At 48.0% G+C, this 23,182-nt stretch overlaps 1 protein-coding gene across 5 annotated transcripts in view; it reads left to right on the top strand.

The window, feature by feature from the left end:
* Positions 1-23,182, top strand: part of PAK1 (p21 (RAC1) activated kinase 1) — a 69,962-nt gene that overhangs the window by 20,361 nt on the left and 26,419 nt on the right. For 3 of the 5 annotated variants that reach the window (XM_062639180.1, XM_062639176.1, XM_062639179.1), the window contains exon 2: positions 19,879-20,089. In XM_062639180.1, the coding sequence (XP_062495164.1) occupies positions 19,900-20,089 (190 nt within the window). In that variant the 5' untranslated portion in view covers positions 19,879-19,899. Of the gene's footprint in view, positions 1-3,396; positions 3,476-19,878; positions 20,090-23,182 lie in introns of all 5 variants that reach the window. The other 2 variants (XM_062639178.1, XM_062639177.1) reach the window with 1 other exon arrangement.

The following is a 23,182-nucleotide window of genomic DNA, read 5'->3' as shown; positions in this document are numbered from 1 at the left end:
GCATCTTTCTCACTGCCTGCCGTAAGCTCAGTCTCTCCAAATCTCTTTTCCAGGCTGCACAAAGAATGTGTAATGCTTTCTGTTATCAGAAACAGAACATGAAGGAGAAGGAATCCCATCCCTTATGATATAAACGCTGCATTAGGGAACGTGGACACATTAATAAGACTCTACCAGTCTGTCCTCTGAAATAAAACATGTCGAGCAAATTGCTGTAACGTTAGACTGAAACTTGGAAGTGATGTTGTGGGGCAATTTGATTCTGTTCTCCTAAAATATCCCTGGAATGCATCCAACTGTAGCTCTGCCCTGATCCCAAGACGATGCTGTGGATGCCCTGAACGCTCACACGTGAGCAGCACGCTCTGCCAGCATGGTCTATGGAGTTGTTAGGAAGCTGTCATGTCTGGTTTGCTTTCAGAGGGTTTTCCCTTTGGGAGAGAAGAACTGGTGCTGTCCCAAAATTAACTCTGTAAGTGGAAGGAAAAAGAGAAAGCTTCAGAGAACCAAGCTTTGGTCCAGTCTGTGGAGCCAGTTGGGTGCCTGGGTCTGTTTTGCCAACTTACCTTCTTATTTGGGGCTCTTCTGAGAGGTTATCAACTGAACTCCCTCAGTGAAGATAAAATCATTTGGTATGGCCTGTGAATGCCTTTTAGATTGGATATAAGGAAGAAGTTCTTTACTGTGAGGGTGCTGAGGCACTGGAATGGGTTGCCCAGGGAGGTTGTGAATGCTCCATCCCTGGCAGTGTTCAAGGCCAGGTTGGACAGAGCCTTGGGTGCCATGGTTTAGTGTGAGGTGTCCCTGCCCGTGGGAGGGGGGTTGGAACTGGATGATCTTAAGGTCCTTTCCAACCCAAACCATTCTATGATTCTAACCCTGGTCTCCCATGACCAGCCTCGGGCACAGTTGTCAGTGACCAATATAAATGCACAATCTTCCCCCTTTGTCCTTTCACAGTCATCATTTGAAAAGCTTTCTCTGCTGCTTTCGCCTTCAGAAATGCTTTTGAAGTTAAAAGTCCCTTTTGTTCTGTTGACTGTAAATCCTGTGTGATAATTCTAGGACAATTCCTGTGTTAGCTGAGATACTGCTGTTTGTCTGGAGGACAAAGCCCTGCTCCCAGCAGGAGCAGATAAACTTCAGCCTGGAGAAGAGAAGGCTCCTGAAGGGGAGACCTGAGAGCAGCTCCTGCAGGAAAGCTGGAGAGGGGCTTTGGACAAGGGCCTGTAGGGACAGGCCAAGAGGAATGGCTTGAACCTGCCTGAGGGGAGACTGAGCTGAGCTCTTAGGCAGAAGCTCTTCCCTGTGAGGGTGCTGAGGCACTGGCACAGGGTGCCCAGAGAAGCTGTGGCTGCCCCATCCCTGGCAGTGTTCAAGGCCAGGTTGGACACAGGGGCTTGGAGCAAGCTGCTCTAGTGGAAGGGGTCCCTGCCTGTGGCAGGGGTTGGAGCTGGATGAGCTTTAAGGTCCCTTCCAACACAACCCATCCTATGATTCTGTGATTTACAGGGATAGGATTTGACTTGCACCACAGGTGTTGATTCTTTTGTGTACAAGCCCCTGCTGCCTCCAGGGATCCAAATAAAGGGTCCATTGAAGATTTAGATCCTGCAAACTACACCGTCATCAATAAACTGGTGACCAGTTTGGACATGATCCAGGCTTCCTGTTCAGAGCAGGGATACTCTATGAAGCCCTTGGCTCATTGAATACATGGACTGGATGTTGCTTGGCTCCCTAGAGGACGAAGGTCAGATTGGGTTGAATAGGGCTTGTAGCCATGTTCCCTCAGGGGAAGTGTTCAACTCCGGCATTTACTTAACTAAGCAAATATTGAGCAGATAAGAATCATAGAACCATACAATGGTTTGTGTTGGAAGGGACCTTCAAGCTCTTCCAGTTCCATCCCCTGCCACAGGCAGGGACACCTTCCACTTGCTCCAAGCCCTGTCCAAGCTGGCCTTGAACACCGCCAGGGATGGAGGCAGAGAGAATGTGGACCAGAATGGGAAAGACCATCAACCAGCAGCACACCAGTTTCCTGAGCATCCCTGATGTTAGATCGGGGCACAAAGACATCGTGTGGATAGCAGTTGGCTCTCAGACCTCGATGCTTCCTGGCTGCAAACCCATCCACCTTGTCCCAGGTCACACTGGGGGTGGCAGCAGTTATTGTATGGATGATCTGGAGGTGTTTCTGGGCAATGATGACAATCTGGTGCTGGAAAGAGGCTCTAGAAAAGGACTTTGGGGTGTTGATCGATGAGAAAATGACCATGGGCCAGCTGCAGTGTGCGCTTGCAGCCCAGAAAGCAACCGTATCCTGGGCTGCATCAAAAGGAGCGTGACCAGCAGGTCGAAGGAGGTGATCCTGCCCCTTTACTCTGCTCTTGTGAGACCTCACCTGGAGTATTGTGTGCAGTTCTGGTGTCCTCAACATAAAAAGGACATGGAACTGTTGGAACAAGTCCAGAGGAGGCCACGAGGATGATCAGGGGCTGGAGCACCTCCTGTATGGAGACAGGCTGAGAAAGTTGGGGCTGTTGAGCCTGGAGAAGAGAAGCTGCGTGGAGACCTCATAGCAGCCTTCCAGTGTCTGAAGGGGGCCTATAGGGATGCTGGAGAGGGACTCTTCATTGTTTTCCCATCAGGATTGCATATGTAGTTCTCTTTTCCCCTTCGTTTTTTAACTGAGAATGTGTTTCTTGTGGTAACTGAAGCTGCAGAAGCACCCGGGAAGGGTTTTATTCATGCTGTGCATGCTCTTTAACTACCTGAATTGCCTTTACTTTAGAGAGGTGGTTGACTGGAGGAGGGCAGAGCAAACACTACTACACTTCTCTCCCTGCTCATGTGCCACCAACATCACAAGAGGTCTGCGTGAGGACTGGGAGGAAAGCTTGCATCTCCCAAGTACCAGGCCTGTACTCCACTCATTAAAACTCAAAATGAGGCTGTTGGATCACTGATCCCAACTCTTCCACCTCATTTTCTGCTCAAGGTTATCACTTATCACCTCTTGTCATTTGTTTCATCGCTAAACTGGGGCCTTGGATGCAGTTGACCGAAACACTTGAATCAGAAAAGTAGCTGGAATGATGCTGTGTCTCTCTCCTTTACAGCCTCCCTGCCACTCTGTGCCCTGTAATTGCAGGATTGGTGTGGTTGGCAGGAATCTCCATGGATAATCGAGTCCAACCCCCCCCTGAAAGTGGTGGCAGCTGGAACAGTTTGGTCAGGGGCATGTCCAGTGGGGCTCTGAGCATCCCCAAGGATGGAAACTCCATGTTCTGTGGTTTGGTTCTTCCCTCAGGGAGCAAGCTTTTAGTTTTGGTGTTTCTTTTTTTTCCCCTCCTTCCCTCTTGCATTGAAATGGAATTTCCTGTATTTCAGTTTGTGCCTGTTGCCTCTTGTCCTGTTGCTGGATACCACCAAGAGGAGCCTGGTTTCAACTTCTGTACACCTCCATCAGGTATTTATGCACCTTGATAAGACCCCCCCTGAGCTTTTCCTTCTGCCCTCTTGGCCTCTCATTGTACATCAGATGCTCTGGTGCCTTAATCATCTTTGTGGCCCTTTACTGGCCTCTGACCAGTATATCTATGTCTCTCTTGTAGTGGGGAGGCCAGCACTTGATCCAGCACTCCAGATGTGCCTCACCACCCTGAGCAGAGGGGAAGGATCCCCTCCCTTTACCTAATGGCAGTGTCTTTCTTAATGCAGCCTAAATGCTGCACAGGCACTCTGGAGGCTTATGGTCATCTTGATGTCCACCAGTCTGCACAGCTTCTTTTGTGCCAGTTGGCTCCCATTCTATGCTGGTCTCTGGGGTTATTCCTCATGAGCATCATGGCTTCACAACTTCCTTTGTTCATGAGGTTGGTGTAGCCCAATTTCTCCAGCCTGTCCATATCCCTGTGAGTAGCAGCACATCCATCACCCCTCCCAGTCCTCCATCATCTCCAAGCTTCCTGTAAGTGTACCGTGTTCTCTGTGTCATCACCCATAATCCTTCCTTTGGGAAGAATCCAGAGCCTTGGGTGAAGTCTTTAATGAATCAAATCTCTCAACGCTTCTTGAGAGCACACTGCTGTTCATTGGGAAAGTCAGGCAGAGATGAGGTGGCTTCCCTAGCACTACAGGAACATTAAATACTGCACCTTGTAGGGAAGGACTTCATCATTATCACCTAAGACTTTAATTCCTTGAATCTCTGACACTTCCTGCAATACCAGCTCATGCCCTATGCTAACACCATAGCAACCTGCTGCAAGCATCACTATGTAATTGCTGCTTGTTGGCCAAAAGCTGGACAAGGAATGCTTTCTAGGGTAGGAAATCCAGGGGGTGAGTAGGAAAAGTGCAGCAGAATGAGAGGAAAATCCTATTGGAATTGAATAGTATTGCAAAGTGATATTTTCTCTTACCCTGAACCATGCCTCAGAGGAAACGGGGGCATCAACTGGGATACTCTCCATGCTTTAGCTATATCCCCATCCCCCAAAACCTACCCCATAGGCACAGTCTGAACCTCTGGGCTAACAGATGGTGTTGAAAGGGGGAGGAAAGGGGACCAATTTGCATCTAAATAGCTGAAATAAAGAAGGGTCACGTCCCACAGCCCAGCCCCACTCACCTGCTGTTTAAATCCCTCTGAGAACCAGCCAACCAGCTTAGGTTTGTGATGTCTGTGTCAGCTGTACTGCCTTTCTGAAGCATTCTGCCCCGGAAAAGCTGCAGGCCCATGTGTCTCCCTGCATGGATTGTGGTTCTGGCCCCAAAATGGGGCACTCTTAAGGATTTGACTGCAGTTGACAGCTGTGGCACTTGTGTTCAGCCCTCCCATCAAAGCCACGGCTGCTGTTGCGATGAGTGCAAGCGCTAACGGTATAGAGAAGGTTCAATCAAAACATCACCTCTTCTGTCAGCTTCAGGCTCACATGGTGGCATGAGTCAGGCTTTGCAGGTGCTCTTGCCATACATTAGAATCACAGAATGGTTTGGGTTGGAAGGGACCTTAAAGACTTTGGTTTAGGGGTCTGTGATCTCTTTAAATGAATCTCTTCTGTCTTCTCACGTTCTAGATTAAAGCCTAACTGAATTGTTTGCTCTGAAACCTCGAAGGGGCAAACAGTGCACATGCTAGTGCGTGTCAACTAAACTCAGTATTCTAATAAACCAGACTCATGCACTATAAGCAAAAATATTCTTTCAGTCATTGTTCCTAGAGGTCACTGCTTTTATTTTGATGAACGCCATGGACAAATCAAAAATAAGGGTTGATTCATAGAATCCCAGAATCCCAGAGTGGTTTGGCCTGGAAGGGACCTTAAAGCTCATCCAGTCCCAACCCTTGCTACAGGCAGGGACCCCTTCCACTAGAGCAGCTTGCTCCAAGCCCCTGTGTCCAACCTGGCCTTGAACACTGCCAGGGATGGGGCAGCCACAGCTTCTCTGGGCACCCTGTGCCAGCGCCTCAGCACCCTCACAGGGAAGAGCTTCTGCCTAAGAGCTCAGCTCAGTCTCCCCTCTGGCAGGTTAAAGCCATTCCCCTTGGCCTGTCCCTACAAGCCCTTGTCCAAAGCCCCTCTCCAGCTTTCCTGCAGCCCCTTCAGGCACTGGAGCTGCTCTCAGGTCTCCCCTTCAGGAGCCTTCTCTTCTCCAGGCTGACCCAGCCCAGCTCTCTCAGCCTGGCTCCAGAGCAGAGCTGCTCCAGCCCTCGCAGCATCTCCATGGCCTCCTCTGCCCTCACTCCAACAGCTCCGCATCCCTTTTGTGCTGCTGCCCCAGACCTGGATCAGGGCTGCAGAGGGGGTGTCCCCATAGTGAAGTAGGGGGTAACCAGTTTGAAGTAACTGGGCAGTGTGTAATCCCAAACTCCATTAACTGGGAGCTCTCTATTGCACTTTTCACAGCCTCTTTTTTTGAGTACTTCCTATCACTTGAGGACAATTACATAGTTTTATAATTGCTCATGTGATGCATAATCACTGTCTGGGGGTAAACAAAGCAGGGGAGTTACTTGGGTGGTGGAGGTTACATACACACATGTGTAGGTGTATGTGTGTTGTGTACATACCTTTATACATTCACACTCTATGGTGGTACATACTCTATCTCTACTCAGCTCCTGCTATCTCCCTTTGGACCCCCATTCACAGAGGTAGATAGCTCTGGCAGCAGTGCTGGCTTGTCCTGCTGCTGTCTCTTATGGATAGAATGCTTGTTATGCAGCAGGGCCCCACAGGGCATGTGAGAACAAATCCAGAAATGAAAGGTGAATTGGAAATATTTCTTTTCCCCTTTTTTTTTTACCCCAAAATCATGTAATTTGTGCAGCTATAGAAGAGGCGCTTGCTTCTCTCTGACAGAGGAGGTGAAGAGTGGAAATACAAGGAAATAAGAGGTGCCTTTGAGGCAGTGTTTGCAGGTAGTGAGAAAGCCATTTATTGGCTTGAGATATGTTTCTTTTACTGTTTTGCTTTTAACTTCTTTGTTTAAGCTGTTTAGCACGTGCCTGACTGACATCAGAACATGCATTTCTCTATCCTCCTGCACTTTCCACTTGGGAGAGGAACCTGATGTGCAGCAAGGACCATTCTGGTTCTTTACAGTGGGTTTTTAATCACTTTCTGGGTGTGGGGCTAAAAGATTAAGAAGTGATGTGCTGGATTGGATCCATGCCTTGGGATAATAGGATTATATGAGTGATTTTTCATTAAAATAGGATCCTAACTAGGTTATTTTGAGCATACGTTGAGCTCTGCTTTGTTGTTATTGGTCTAATGGCCTCCTAAGCTAGAGATACCAATATTCTAATTCACCCTTTCCCTCTGAGGGCACTGACATGAAAAGGGAGTGTGAAATGCAATAGAAATGATATACAGGAATGCAAGATAGAGAATGGTCTTTAAGGACATTAGGCAAAAGTTAGGTCTTCTCTTTACCTGTGATGGCTTGACAGAGAGAATGATGAAGTGCTGGTTTCTGTATTTATTCATTTCTGTGTCCTGACAGGTCTTTTAAATGCTTGAGACATGTAGCCTGAGGAAAATGCCAATGATTTCAGCCTTTAAGGAAGGAGCAGTTAATGAATCTCTCAGGGAATATCCAGAATACAGATGCTCCTTTGGGGGGGAGAAGGTTAGGAGCCAGCGGAGCAGGGGCTGGAGGTACTGCATCACCTCGGATCTGGGATAGAAGCTGTTTGCTCATAACATAAGGTACTAAAATGATGCAAAATCACTTGTGGGCTGATTTTCTGAGGCTGCTTTTTGAGAATCCATGTGAAAAGGTTGTGATCTGGGATATGACCGCTTGTGTTTGAGGTATCTCGGTTCAGCTTTGACAGAAACCAAGCAGATTTTGAATTGCAGTTTAATTGTATTGAGGCTTCCCCTCAGGGGAAATGTGGAGATGTAAATTCAACCAAAATGTAAAGAATATATATTAGGCTCAAATCCAACTTCTATTTTTAAAGGTAAAAGAGACCTAGTACAATGGCAGGCCATGAATTTGGTTATGTGATTTATGATACTTTAACAGAACAACAGACTGATAAAACTGTGAGGCTTTTGTTGAAGTAGAATATTTAGAATCATAGAATCACAGAATGGTTTGGGTTGGAAAGGACCTTAAGACCATCCAGTTCCAACCGCCTCCCGTGGGCAGGGACACCTCACACTAAACCATGGCACCCAAGGCTCTGTCCAACCTGGCCTTGGGCACTGCCAGGGATGGAGCATTCACAACCTCCCTGGGCAACCCATTCCAGTGCCTCAGCACCCTCACAGTAAAGAACTTCTTCCTTATATCCTATCTAAACTTCCCCTGTTTCAGTTTTAACCTGTTACCCCTTGTCCTATCACTACAGTCCCTAATGAAGAGTCCATCCCCAGCATCCCTATAGCCCCCCTTCGTATACTGGAAGGCTGCTGTGAGGTCTCCAAGCAAATACCAGGTATGAGAATAACCAGGAATGAAGGAAATCTCAGCTGAGAGGAAACAACTAGAAAGAAAGGTGGGACCGTGCGAACCTCATGGAGCTCAACCAGGCCAAGGGCAAGGTCCTGCCCCTGGGTCGGGGCAATCCCAGCACAAACCCAGGCTGGGGGAGACTGAATGGAGCAGCCTGAGGAGAAGGACTTGGGGTGTTGGGTGAGGAGAAGCTCCCCATGTCCCAGCTTCAGTGTGCGCTTGAGCCCAGAACCCCCCTGTGTGCTGGGCTGCACCCCCAGAGCGTGAGCAGCAGCTCAGGGAGGGGATCCTGCCCCTCTGCTGTGCTCTGGGTTTGGGAAGTGCAGCTCCATTCATTCCTCTTGGGGTACTCAGGGACCAGCACTGAGATTTCCTGTGGGCTGTGAAATAGCTGGTTCCAAATGGGGCTGCCTCGCTTGTGTCTGGGTTTTATAGCGAGCAGAGCTGTCACTGTAAAGGTGAGGGGTGAAATTACAGCGTGTTAGCTATGGAATTTAAACTGTCTCATTTTACACTCTTGGATTTGCGATAGAGGGACTGTGGTCGGGTAACCTGGGGTGGACGCTGAAGTGAGGATCGGTTTGAGTGCCTGAACACTGAGGAAGCTTTGGGGTTTTGGGCAGGTAGCAGGAACCTCTGTGAGCGTGTGCTTATAGTGAACGTCCTTGAATCTTAATTATTGGAATTGAGGATGATCAGGAAACTTTGCATCCTGATCTGCTGCCCCCTGTGATCTCACAGGGACGCTAATTCACATGCTGATGATCTTAGTTGGAAGTAGCTGTGGGACTTGAGCAAGATGACTTACAGCAATGGGAGGGAACATGATACTGAACAAAATGCCTTGATTCCTACAGCTTCCTGGAACATCAGTCTTTGGTTGATATCTTCATTTGGAAACCAAGTGAGTTTTGGCTGCTAGCACTTAGCAAAGGTACAACACTGTCTGCAGAGCTTCTTGGCTGCTCAGTAGTGACCCTAAAATGACTTTAAGCACTTTAACTACAGAGGGCAGATGTAACCAACCTGACAAAGCATCCCTGAGATGAATAAAACATGCACGCTGGCAATCCATCCATCAGTGCAGCCCAAGTTGTGCTCAATCTGCAGTTCATGTTGTTGCCAATTTCGTGATGTAGATGCTCATCCCCTGGGAACTGGATTGGAAGGAGCAAGTCACTTGCTGCAGACACTGACAGGCCTGTGCTAGGAGCTTGATCCATCTCCACTGGATTGGGTTTTGCCACCATAGTCAATGTTGCTGCTTCAGGAGAAGGAAAGAGTTTTAAATAGGTAGTAATGAAAGATCCACACATCCCACTTAGAGCTGCTTAGGTGGTTGTAGGAGGAACATGGGATAAGAAGATCCATGCCCCAGAAAGGCTTGCACAAAGGTGTTAAAGAAAACCTTGCCTATGAATCCTGGTCCTGTTATTAACTCCTACCCCTAATTACACCGTGCCTTAAAATGGGCCTGCTGCCACAATAAGTGATGTTCTTGTATTTCCCTTTATTCAGTGGAGTAAAAATACTTCACTTGGCTCATAGACTTTATTTAACTGAGTGCTAATGTAGAGTTGTGTCATAATGTACTGCAGAAACAGCAGTTCCTTTGGACCAGTCCTGTAGAGCTTTCTTTTCCCTGCTGACATACAATAAGTATGATTGGGATCTGAGTAAATGATGCACTAAAAGGCCTGATGGCACCTCCTAAAGCCAAACTCCTCATTAATTTAAATGATGATGATTCTTAATGGACTGGTGAATGCTCTGCAGTCCATTTGGTACAAGGAAGGAAGTTAGGAGTGTGAGAAAGAGGGGAGATGGAGATGAGATCTTAGGCAGTTCTTCCCTTTAAGGTCCCTTCCAACCCAAACCGCTCTGATTCTATGAGGCATTGCCACAGTGTACTCACCACAGCTGCTTCTGCTCATACTGAGGTTATGAAGCAGGTACAATAGAGTGTTTTCCTAGATGGCATAGACTAATAAACACGGAGCTGATGCTCCAAGAGCAAAGAAGGCTCTACTGTGAAAACTCAATTAGGTGGAAACCCAAAGCTCCCCTTTGGCTGTTTCATTTTGCTTGTTAAATGAACTGCTTTTAGAACATTACATGTATCATAATTGAAGGAGTATTCATGGCAAACGTGAAGCAGGTTTATGTATGGTTCTCATGTTGTTTGTCTTTACTGATGCTAAATTGGCTCCTTCAGTTCTGGGTGTCTGACCGTGCTTTCCTTGTCCCTTAATTCAGTTTGTCTACACCGAGCTCGTGTTTGATGCAGAGCACAATCTGCCTTGGGGGAATTATTCATTCTCCATCCTTGCCCAGCTTTGAAGAAGAACCAAACCTTCAGTGAAGCAACGCGAGACTGGAGCAATCTTTGTCATTTCCTTTCACTGAACACTGCTGCCAGGAGGAAAACCCTGGCTAACCATTAAGGGAATGTGACAGCTTTCCCAGTCATTACCTAAATACCAGGGAGCACAGGGCTTCCTACTGTCATTAGCTGCACTGAGCACAATGGAGCTACACACAGCAGCTATGCTCTGCTGATAAATATTTGCATTTCCAATTAGCACTGAGCTCCTGGGGCATCTCCCTCTCAGTCTAATTGAGGCTCTTGGATGGCTTCACCCTCTAATGAGGCTTCTGTTGTCACCTTGCTCTTTAGTTTCCCAGCGAGGGAGGAGCTGAATGCATTTGGTTCTGAAGAACATCGCTTTCCTCTTTGCAGGTTTGTCTCCTCCTTAGAAAACCTCACCTTTTACAGCTTAATGCAAACTTTCATGCTGTGGTTTTCTGCAGCCAGTGCATGACTAGGTCCTTTGTGCATGTGGGGTGTTGTTCCTTGACCTGACAATGTTTTCTGACACAACCGTGTCCTGGGCTGCATCAAAAGGAACGTGACCAGCAGGTTGAAGGAGGTGATCCTGCCCCTCTGCTCTGCTCTCGTGAGAACCCATTTGCAGCACTGTGTGCAGTTCTGGTGTCCTCAGCATAAAAAGGACATGGAACTGTTGGAACAAGTCCAGAGGAGGCCATGAGGATGATCAAGGGCTGGAGCAGCTCCTGTATGGAGCCAGGCTGAGAACATTGGGGCTGTTGATCCTGGAGAAGAGAAGCTGCATGGAGACCTCAGAGCAGCTTCCAGTGTCTGAATGGGGCTACAGGGATGCTGGGGAGGGACTCTTCATTAGGGACTGTAGTGATAGGACAAGGGGTAATGGGTTCAAATTGAAACAGGGGAAGTTTAGATTGGATCTAAGGAAGAAGTTCTTTACTGTGAGGGTGCTGAGGCACTGGAATGGGTTGCCCAAGGAAGTTGTGAATGCTCCATCCCTGGCAGTGTTCAAGGCCAGGTTGGACAGAGCCTTGGGTGCCATGGTTTAGTGTGAGGTGTCCCTGCCCATGGCAGGGGGTTGGAACTGGATGATCTTAAGGTCCTTTCCAACCCTAACTATTCTATGGTTCTATGATTTCTTACCCCTATTGCTTTTTAAATGGCAAAAGTGCATTTAGCAAAGTGCAGTTTTTACTAATACCTGTGTGTGTTTAAAAAGTGAGTCGGTTTTACTATGAATTTCCCACATTAGGGGACAGAGGGGCTCAATTCTGAGCCCTGTGCTCGCTGTTCATCTTCTGGATTGGGAACGTCTCAATGGAAAAATGATGAATGATTTGGCTGCTGCTAATCCGCAGCTTGGACTGGGAGCCAAGTAACTTCTGTGCAGGGCAGCAGGGGGGTGTTCAACCGTGTGTGTTAATATATTTGCTTTATGCTGCATCTGGTCATTTCCTCTGGAACACACATTTCCTCCAGGAAACCTGCTCGTATAGCTTTGGGTTCTGCTTTAACATAAGAGGCCTTTATTTTACCCACCCTGCTTAACACGCTCCGACTCCAGGGGCTACTTTGCCTCGGTCCTGCCTTCCTGTGAGCTGGAGCCAAGGCTGCTCCGTTCAGTGCTGACATCTGCAATGGGGAACGTGCTTGTGCAGGCATGTAGCTGGAGGAGGGGAGGCAGCACTTTGGAGGGGAGGAGGTAAGGAGGATGATTTGTGGGCTGAGAGCTTTTAAAAACGATAGATACTCCTGGTTCCTTCTGTCTCAGCTTGGATTTGCTCGCTTTAAATATGGATGCAGTCTGTTTCTCTGGGGCTGTTTAAAAGCGCTGTTAGACTGGGGGTAAGTGCTCAGTTCAAACGAGCAGGATGCTGCCCAGGGATGCAGCAGATCCATAGCTTAAGCTTGAGTTCATTGTGTCCTCCACGTACTCGGGCAGAGCTGGCGTTGATCTTAGAATCGGAGAACCTCAATCATAGAACCAACCAGGTTGGAAATGACCTTTAAGAGCATCACATCTTGAGCGTGGAACGGTTTCACACTACCACTTACTTGTGAAACAGCCAAAGCTAAGTTGAAACACAGCAGTTGAAGCTGGAGTTGCCTCTCTGCAGTTTTGGATCCAAGCCTAACCTGGTGGGAAGGGCTTGACTTGTTTCATTGCTCCCGAAACCTGCAGTGTGGCTGTGTTACTGTCACAGCAGTTGTGCACGGACCCACACTGGACAAACTGGGCTTGATTATTTAAAACAAAACTGACAGAAGCTTCCTTGAGTGAAAGGAGAGCTCTGTTGCTAGGAGTTAAGTGGTTATAATTAGTCTGCTCTTCTTTAGAAGTGTATCTGTGTGATACAATGGGTTAGCACGTGTATATCTGCCCAGGAAGAGATTTTGCAGCTCTCCTACACAGAAGTCTTCCAGTACATAAAGGGGACCAACAAGAAAGCTGGAGAGGGGCTTTGACCAAGGGCCTGTAGGGACAGGCCAAGGGGAATGGCTTGAACCTGCCTGAGGGGAGACTGAGCTGAGCTCTTAGGCAGAAGCTCTTCCCTGTGAGGGTGCTGAGGCGCTGGCACAGGGTGCCCAGAGAAGCTGTGGCTGCCCCATCCCTGGCAGTGTTCAAGGCCAGGTTGGACACGGGGGCTTGGAGCAAGCTGCTCTAGTGGAAGATGTCCCTGCCTGTGGCAGGGGACTGGAACTGGATGAGCTTTAAGGTCCCTTCAACCCAAACCAGTCTGGGATTCTATGAAGTCACCCCCCTGCAGTGATGGTCCATGTCCTCCTGCACAATACAGGCTGGAGAATCCCACCCTAAGCAGCTGAGGTTGAGTTAAAAGCTTGTTTTAAAAGGACCCTGCAGTCTTTTGCCCTGTAAAATTCCAAGCCCACGGAGCCCTCCAGCATTCCCGTTGGCTGTAACTGCTCAGCCATCCTTTATGTCTAAGCGCTATGGAAATAATACTGGCAGCGGAGCAAGACTGCAACTAGTAGTTGGCCATCTGCCATGAGAACGTGTCCCTTCCCCTCCTCGCACCCACCCGCTCCGGGTGCAGCGGTGGAGACATCCTCCTCTAAACGTGTCCTTATCCTTAGGTATTTATTGTTTCATTCCCTTTAGCAATTCCATTTGCATCTCTGTGTCGGCAGCACCTGCAGGGCTCTAGCAGGTAAATTCTAAAGAACAAACACTGCTGGTTTCTAATTCTTTATTAGAGCTTCATGAGAACCTGGAGGGTGTTTTAATTCACATGTAAACGGTGGCTCTGTGCCGATGCATCGATGGCCCTTGCCTTCAGTTGGGTTCAGTGGCCCGCTTGCACAGCTCTGGGATGTGCAGTGAGTGGCTGGGAAGCAGCTGGATGCTAGATCCTGGGGGTTCTTCCTCACCTCTAAATGTGACAATCCGTCTGTCCTCCCTCGGGGGGGTGTGTTGCTGCTGCCCTTTCCTGTGACAGCATGTGTCCCAGATCCCATCTGCTCTGTGTGGAGGGAAAGGACACCTCTTCCCTCTTGTTCAGGTGGAACATGGTGTGTGGGGGTGTTCTCCCTTCAGTGTGAGACTTCATCTCAAAGTAATAAACTCAACCAAAGGAGAGTCTTTTCGTCCTGTATGGAAACCCAGCTGGATAAACTCTGCCCTTCGTTTTCTGCTGGGATTTGGATGGAAGCGTGACACAGGGGAGGGAATCTGCTGCTTTCAATGTGTTTGAGCAGAGCAGGGGACAGCCCATGCGCCTTCCCACAGGCGCCAGGAGGAGGAAGGAGGTTTTAGCTGTGTGTATGTGTGCACCAGCGATGTCTCACCATGGGGTTGAAGGGTGCCCTTGTTCTGATCAGGATCAACTCAGTTAAAGGTCAGTCCTCCTCCAATCTGTTGTTTCTGTGGGCAAAACACCCTTTCCTCACCCTGGCAACAAGAGAAATAGATCCTCTTGGAAGAACGTGAGACTTCCTTCTGGTAGGCAGAGAGGGAGGAATGGTTGCCGAGAGCTCTTGTTTAACATAGTTTATTCATCTGTAAGTTGTACTGAGTAACTCACAGCCTCTGTCTTGCCAGACTGCATGAGTTATAGATGGCTCTTTTATGAGGTTTTGTGTTGACTCCTGTGATTAGTATGCGTTGGACATAGTTATCTTTATGGCATCTACTGTAGTGGAGGTTTTCATGCTCCTCTGACTTTTTAATTGCTTTCTGTTCCAGCAATCACTCAGCTGCCTGTCTTGCTAAGGAAGGCAAAGAAAACACAACCGGCGTGATAGAAACATATAGCTCAGTGTGGAGGATCAGGTTCGAAACGATGGGGTTTGCAAGAAGGAAAAATGATATAAAGGGAGGATCTATGTTCTCTTTCTCTTTTCTTTCCGGTGTGTGTGTTACACACAGGAGTGCTGGAAAGCTCCGGTATGTTGGGGCTCCATTCTGCTCCCACTTAGGAGCCTGTGCCTGTATTACAGGAAAGCTGCAGGTATATAGAGTCATAGAATCCCAGATTGGTTTGGATTGGAAGGGACCTTAAGGCTCATCCAGTTCCAACCCCGTGCCCTTGGCAGGGACACCTTCCAGCTTTGGTGGAAGTTGTAAGTACCAACTTCATGGTTTGGAGCCATAGGTGCTGAATGCAGATCTCACATCTGTGTGCTGTGAACTCTTGAACGCTGCTGTTGGCACCTGGGGTTGCCACCTTCTGTTCAGCACCTCCTCTTGTTCCATCCTGAGCTGCCAAGTGGTTTCCTGTGTCTCTTGTCCCTTTGCTTGTGGCTGTCTGTCACCCCTTCCTGTCTGCAGAAGAGTTCTGTAGGCGTGAAAGGAGAGTTTGTCGGGTCTGCTGTTCAGCTAATGGGCTTCAAAAGTTGATGAGGAGGGGCAGGGAGCATTTGAAGGCCCCTGTAATTTGAGTTATGGCAGTCATGGTTTACTGCATGTAATAAAACTTGTCATAGGTTTTGTGTGCTGAAACAACTGGAACTTCCAGTGCTCCCAGATGGCTGCAGAAATAATAGCCCCACATCATTAGTATATCATAGTCCTACATCCTACTTCATACATTACATTAGTATGTTGTTGGTGCATCATAGTCCTGCATTCTACTTCATACCTTAGTACATCATAGTCCTGCATCCTACTTCATATATTACATTAGTACATCATTAGTATATCATAGTCCTACATTCTACTTCATACATTACATTAGTACATCATTGGTGCATCATAGTCCTGCATCCTTCTTCATATATTACATTAGTACATTATTAGTATATCATAGTCCTGCATCCTACTTCATACATTAGTACATCATAGTGCTGCATCCTACTTCATACATTACATTAGTACATCGTTGGTGCATCATAGTCCTGCATCCTTCTTCATATATTACATTAGTACATCATTAGTATATCACAGTCCTGCATCCTACTTCATACATTACATTAGTACATCATTAGTATATCACAGTCCTGCATCCTACTTCATACATTAGTACATCATAGTGCTGCATCCTACTCCATACATTACATTAGTACATCATTAGTATATCATTTAGTCCTACATCCTACAGGGTGCCAGAGAAGCTGTGGCTGCCCCATCCCTGGCAGTGTTCAAGGCCAGGTTGGCAACAGGGGCTTGGAGCAAGCTGCTCTAGTGGAAGGGGTCCCTGCCTGTGGCAGGGGGTTGGAACTGGAGGAGCTTTAAGGTCCCTTCCAATGCAGACCAGTCTGGGATTCTATGATGACGGCTGCACCTTCCTAGTGATGCCTGTGGGGTTTGGTTTGAGTGCTGGTACCTTAATAGATATAGTAGTTGAGAGTAATTGTGTCTGCAGTTGAAAAGTTCATGTGCTGTTTTATTGCTTCCCCTGTTCACTTAATCATACTGAGGGAGACCTAAGATGAATTTCCCAAAGCAAGTTTGTGCTGGTGTGAAGCAGGAAGGAACTCAGTCTGGTGACGCTTTGCATTCCTTTAGGATGGATGAAGCAGAGCCACTCACTTCAGTGATGCAGCACTGGTGCTATGCTGGCTGGGGAAGCAATTGCCTTGTGCTCTGAACTTGAGGGGTGTTTAAAGCCTCATTCCATGTGAATTGTCAAGAGATTATTTTGGGATAGAAGGAATCTGGACAGTCAGCTAGGCTAGCATGAGAGGGATGAGCACCACTCGCTATGGCTCCATGCTCTCAGCTCTGCTGTAAGGACGTGGAGAGGTGGGTCTAATTCTATCAGAACAGGGTTGCATCCACATACACTAAAGCCATCAAAAGGTTAAAGTATAACAGTGTTGAGTTTGGGTTAGTCTGTGTCTCTACATCACAATAGGAGGACTCATGTAAGCAGGTTTTTAGTTTTCCCTTTAAATATGTAGTGGGAAAATACTTGTGGATAATGCTGCTATTATAGGGACAACATCTGTGGAACCAGTCTGTTAATGTGGGGGGCTGAAGGATTTCTCTCACCCCCCATCTCCAAACAGACTAAATAGCTCTTGTAACGCCACACATTTAAGTGGTGAGGGGAAAGGTCTGAGCTTGAGTGATGGAGAAGAAGGGAGAGGATGTGCTATAGGCTTTGCCCATATGAAAGCTGCAGTTTTCAGATAGGTGTGAACCAATATTGTGTGTTAAACTGTGCAACTTCTCATCAGTTACTTGCTCATTCAGGGAATGAGGCAAGATAAACAAGAGCTTGTACTGCCAGTGCTTCTAGCCCTGCAGTAAACCAGTAATTCACTTGTGCTCTGCCTTTTCTGACAGAGGGATTTTGAACAACCCTCTTATATTGAATAAACTGTGAGCAGATGTCCCTGGGGTTTGGCATGGGTGGAATTGAGAGTGAGGATGTTTGACATCCAGAAGGTTCTTCTTACGTTTTCATGCCCTTTTTGTGTGCTCATGTTCTTTTTCCTTCCCCCAGCCCTAAGCCAGCCTCTGCCTGGAATCTGGGCAGGCCTTTCTTCTTCTTCTCACTTCTTTTCCTCCAGCCTGGAGCCCCATGGTGCTCTATTCTCTTCCTTGTATCACCCTTTGGTCTAATGTTGATCCCATTGCCCAGGACAGTATTCTTTACACTGGCCCCTTTTTAGTCCTATGCATTGGATAGGAGGTAGCAAGCACCGATTCTCACCTCTCTGCTTGGTGGGCTCAGGACCCAGCAACGAGGCTGTATCCCACCATCTGCAGCTCCAGACAATCTGGCCAGTGGGGGAATCTCAATGCACCATTATTCAACTCCCTGTGTGAGGGTAAACCCGGGCGTTACAGCAGCAAATGTGGTGCCTGCCCCTTAGGGAAGGCTGTTTGGCAGGCACAGAGCTGCTAACACTCTTTTTCCTTCTGTTTCCCTATTTGCAGCATATTCCCAGCACCCTCCCAGCAATTTGCTTTCTCATGGTTAAATAACCATTAATGCAAAGACTGCAGCGTTTATATGGCACGACTGCTTGTGTTGTGCTTTGATGCTTTAGCTGTGCCATTTCAGTCCCAACCACTGACACGGGGATGCGCAAAGCCTCAATGTCTTCATGTTGCACAAGGTGTTTCCCATGTGGGGTTTAGTTTAGACTATTGTCCACTGCTTGGATAGAGAGAGGAGATGTTTGCACCACTTCATGGCTGGCACTTCAGCTGTCACTTGGTTCTGCTCTGTTTTACACTGGAGAATGGCATGAGGATGGGAGATGCCCAGGGCACGTGCCAGAACACACCCAGACAAATGCACATCTAATTCCCCCGCTCCTCCCAAATGCCACATCTGTCCCACCATTAAAATCACTGCTCCAAATGCTAGTGATAGAAAATTCCATTGCACAGTTGTGTTGGGAAGAGGCGGGGCTGTGGTCTAAGCTCTTGGAAAGCTCCTTGTGTGTGAAAGCTTATCTAGAGCATTAAGGGCTGTGCAGTGCTGCCAGCCCTCCTATATCAGAACAAGTGTGAAGAAACCAGGAACCAAGTAAGTGTAGGAGAAGGTAGAGCTGCAGACATGCTTGGCAGGTAACAGCTTGGGCATCACTGCTTTAAGTGAGGTCTAACACAGAGTCCTGCATCAACACAAGAGGGACGTGGAGCTGTTGGAGTGAGTCCAGAAGAGGCCATGGAGATGCTGCGAGGTCCTGCTTTAAGGTCCCATCCAATCCAAACCATTCCATGATTCTGTATTGCTGCAGAGTGCCTTCTGTGGGCAGCATTTGCCTTTCTCTGCTACCCACAGCTGCAAGAGCAGCGTGTGCCCTGGGGCTTAATCATTTCAGTGATGCTCAGCATCACTAGCTTTGCCAGAGAAGGCTCTGAAAGCTGGCTGGGTGGTGTGTGGTCATAGGGCCATGGTACGGTTGTGGGATCGATCTGGACTGTAACCCACTGTTGTTCCTCTGGGTCCATCCTATGGAGGAGCAGCTCCATGGAAGCCAGCAGTGATCTCAGCTCTGTAACTGCGCTTGCAGAGAGCAAAACCTCTTTTGACCTTCTGCCACCCAATAATTCTCCCTGAGCAAAGCATCTTCCCGCGCTGCTTGTGAAGTTCATCAAGCAGCTGAACTGCTTTTCCCACCCAAACAGGCACTGGTCCTGCTTTGCTCTTTGTTCTGCACTTAACTCCCAAATTCCATTTGAGAGCATAACACAGACAAATTCCAGCTTCCAGAAGGATTTGGCTGTAGCCAGGCTGTGTCTGCAGCAGCGCTGAGCTCATTTGGGTGGAACAAGCTGGTTGTTGCAGAATAAACCCGTTACCCTGTTCCAAAGCTTCCGTCTCTAAATCCGCACAGCGGGGATTATTTGCTTAAGGATTTATGTGTGTGTTGGGGATCTAGTTTTGTTTGACCCATCCAAACAAGAACAAAATGCAGTCAACTTGCTGGTAGTTTGAATGGTGGCTGCAGCGTGCTGCTACCACTGGAAGGCTGGGAATGGCTTGGGACCAGCCAGGGCTCTGACATGGAGATGATGTGGGTAGAGCTCTGGGACCAGCAGGTCAAGGGAGGGGGTTCTCCCCCTCAACTCTGCTCTGGGGAGACACCCCCCCTGCAGTTCTGATCCAGCTCTGGGGCAGCAGCACAAGAGGGACGTGGAGCTGTTGGAGCGAGGCCAGAGGAGGCCATGGAGATGCTGCAAGGGCTGGAGCAGCTCTGCTCTGGAGCCAGGCTGAGAGAGCTGGGCTGGGTCAGCCTGGAGAAGAGAAGGCTCCTGAAGGGGAGACCTGAGAGCAGCTCCAGTGCCTAAAGGGGCTGCAGGAAAGCTGGAGAGAGGCTTTGGACAAGGGCCTGTAGGGCCAGGCCAAGGGGAATGGCTTTAACCTGCCCGAGGGGAGACTGAGCTGAGCTCTTAGGCAGAAGCTCTTCCCTGTGAGGGTGCTGAGGCTCTGGCACAGGGTGCCCAGAGAAGCTGTGGCTGCCCCATCCTTGGCAGTGATGATGGTGAATTCAAGCCACCATGTGTGTGTTTAATATGAGGTTCCAGGTTGGTCTGCAAATAGCTATTGTGGTTCATTTGGCAGTGTGTGATTCTAGTTTACAAAGCAATAAATCAAGCTTGTTGTTTCTTCTCTTTTTCCTACTCCTAGTAACGGCCTCCCCAGCTGAAGATGTCGAACAATGGAGTTGAGACAGAAGACAAACCACCTGCTCCTCCAATGAGAAATACCAGCACTATGATTGGATCGGGAAGCAAAGATCCTGGGACTCTAAACCATGGCTCCAAACCTTTGCCTCCCAACCCGGAGGAGAAGAAAAGGAAGGACCGATTTTACCGATCTATTTTACCAGGAGATAAAAGTACAGTATTTTGTCTCTTCTTCTAAACCTTGTGTTTGAATGTTGCTCTGAATGACCTTAGTTGAGCACCTGATGCTTAGTGATGGTTTAGGTGTTAGAATATGTGTGTGTTTGTTTCCTGCAGAACTGTCTTGGTCATTTTGGGGTTTATAAGGTGCTGTCTGTAGATCTGGTTTTAATAATCATAGGATCGTAGAATGGATTGGGTTGGAAAGGATCTTAAGATCATCCAGTTCCAACCCCCTGCCACGGGCAGGGACCCCTTCCACTAGAGCAGCTTGCTCCAAGCCCCTGTGTCCAACCTGGCCTTGAACACTGCCAGGGATGGGGCAGCCACAGCTTCTCTGGGCAACCTGTGCCAGCGCCTCAGCACCTTCACAGGGAAGAACTTCTTCCTTATCTCCAACCTGAACTTCCCCTGTTTCACTTTGAACCCGTCACCCCTTGTCCTATCACTACGGTCCCTAATGAAGAGTCCCTCTCCAGCATCCTTGTAGCCCCCTTCAGACCCTGGAAGCTGCTCTGAGTTCTCCACGCAGCTTCTCTTCTCCAGGCTGAACAGCATTCTCAGCCTGTTTAGTAATGATTATCCCTGCCACATTTAATCCATCCCATTTACTCTCTTTTGGGCTTCTCTTTTAATTTCTTGGTTTTCCCTCTTCTCTTTAAACTATGAGAACTGGGACAAGCTCTGCCACTTCCCAGCCCAACTTGTGCAGGATGGTCTTTAAGATCATCTCTTTTGTACCGATTACAAGCAGGTCAATTAAATCTGGTATTGGCAAACCCTTTGATGGGGAGCAGTGGGAGGTCTTTTTGCTTGTTTTGCTGTTTTAAACAACAAATAACATGAGTTCAGCATGACCAACAGGCCATCTCCTGCTAGGCCTGTCATATGTCACTCCATGGTCATTAACTGTTGAGTGTTTGGGTCAGGCATTGCCTGCTTGCTGTTAAGAATAACCCATTACTGCAGATTCTTGCACATTTCTTGTGAACCAAAGGCATTTTCTGGTGTTAGAGGGACTGTAACAGATGGGAATGGAGAGAGGAGCTGTGAACTGTACGTGAAACTCTTATTTTTAAGACCAGGGTATTTAAAAAACCCCTCACATGAATCTTTCGAAGGGATGTAAAGAAAATGAAACTCCATCCCCTAATTCCTGCTTCCTTTTTATATCTGACCTATTTTTTGGAGTTTCAAATACATCAGCTTTCTGTAGAGTCTGCATTGCAATGGTATCTGGACAGAGGGTAAAGTGAAGGCAAGCCTATGTATCTTTATCTTCCTGGGCTTCAGAAGGGAGGTTGCTTCCTTCATTTTTATGAGTGAAAAGACAAATTGGTGTCATTACTTCAAACAAGCAAGATGTAGGTTCATTTTCTACAAAATACCACAGCACTCATAGAATCATAGGATGGTTTGGGTTGGAAAGGACCTTAAGGTCATCCAGTTCCAACCCCCTGCCATGGACAGGGACACCTCACACTAAACCATGGCACCCAAGGCTCTGTCCAACCTGGCCTTGAACACTGCCAGGGATGGGGCAGCCACAGCTTCTCTGGGCACCCTGTGGCAGCGCCTCAGCACCCTCACAGGTTCTTCCTTATATCCAGCTTAGACCCAACGTTCTCAGCTTGTACCTTTGGCAACTTCTGATTGAATCTGCAGTCCATGAACTCGATGTTAAATGTTTGCCAGATCTTGGGTAGAACTTGCCCTTAGGAGTATAAATCCTAAAAAGCTGCAGGATTTTTGTGTTGGCCTACTTAAAGGATTGAGGGGCTTAAATTTCTAAGCCCAGCAGTTCCAGATAACTAAGGGGGCTGGAGCAGCTCCTGTATGGAGGCAGGCTGAGAAAGTTGGGGCTGTTCAGCCTGGAGAAGAGAAGCTGCGTGGAGACCTCAGAGCAGCTTCCAGTGTCTGAAGGGGGCTACAAGGATGCTGGGGAGGGACTCTTCATCAGGGACTGTAGTGATAGGGCAAGGGGTAATGGGTTCAAACTGGAACAGGGGAAGTTCAGGTTGGAGATAAGGCAAAAGCTCTTCCCTGTGAAGGTGCTGAGGTGCTGGCACAGGGTGCCCAGAGAAGTTTTGAATTCCTCCATCCCTGGCAGTGTTCAAGGCCAGGTTGGACAGAGCCTTGGGTGCCATGGTTTAGTGTGAGGTGTCCCTGTCCATGGCAGGGGGTTGGAAGTGGATGATCTTAAGGTCCTTTCCAACCCAAACCATTCTGCAATTACCTGAAATATATTAAGGAGTCGAAGAAATGGAACCCAAAGAACTGGATTGGAGGAGAGAGCTGCAGAAGTGAACGGTTTGGGTAAAATCAGCACAGACTGCCACTGAAGATGCCTGCGTTTGCTGAAGATTGGCCAATGTGGCAGATGCTTCGGGATATGAGAGGGTTTTGTTTAGCCAAGCTCAGCAGAGCCTTCTGTTGCAATACACCTGCCCCAATGAGAGTGATTGCTTCTGTCCTCTAATTCCTGTCAAGCAAAAAAAACCCTGAACACTGTCACCTTCGCTTCACATGGGTTGGTTTTCATCTTACGAAAGCTTCTTCCAATCTCATGAGGACAGCTGAATTCCCAGTGCTTTCTGCTGCTTTAATGTTAGTGAGATTCCCAGGTTTTCAGACACCTCTTTGGTTTATGCCTGAAACAATTTGGGTGCTGTGTGTTAGTTTGGCTGGACTCAAAGGGGAGTTGGTTTCCATTCAGTTAGAGGCATGTAATTGGGGCAAATCCATGACCTCTGGATCTTTTCCCCAGGGAAGCAGTGATTTGGGTTTAACCTCTGCTGGGGTTGCAAAGAGCCTGTGAAGAACTGAAATGCTCTGTGGTTTATTCTGCTAGTGAAGATGGATGTTGAGTTTTATGCCATAGCCTAAGTGCTGCTAAAGTTGATGCTGTCAATCCCTTTGGAGAAGTGGTAGCTCTTTGGGCAGGAGGCAGTACTGGAGCGGGCACTTAATGAAGGATGGGTGGGAAAGAAGGTGAAGGGGTTGTGCTTTCTGTAGAGGTGCAGCTCAAATAAAGTGGGGTCCTGCTGTGGAACCAGGCAACAGATCTGCTGTGGGCCCAGATCAGA

This window comes from Pezoporus occidentalis, unplaced genomic scaffold (assembly GCF_034315485.1).
Source record: "Pezoporus occidentalis ecotype Australia unplaced genomic scaffold, CSIRO_AGI_Poc_V1 ctg6, whole genome shotgun sequence".
In the NCBI taxonomy this organism is placed as follows: Eukaryota; Metazoa; Chordata; class Aves; order Psittaciformes; family Psittacidae; genus Pezoporus; species Pezoporus occidentalis.
This window is presented reverse-complemented; position numbering and strand designations above follow the sequence as displayed.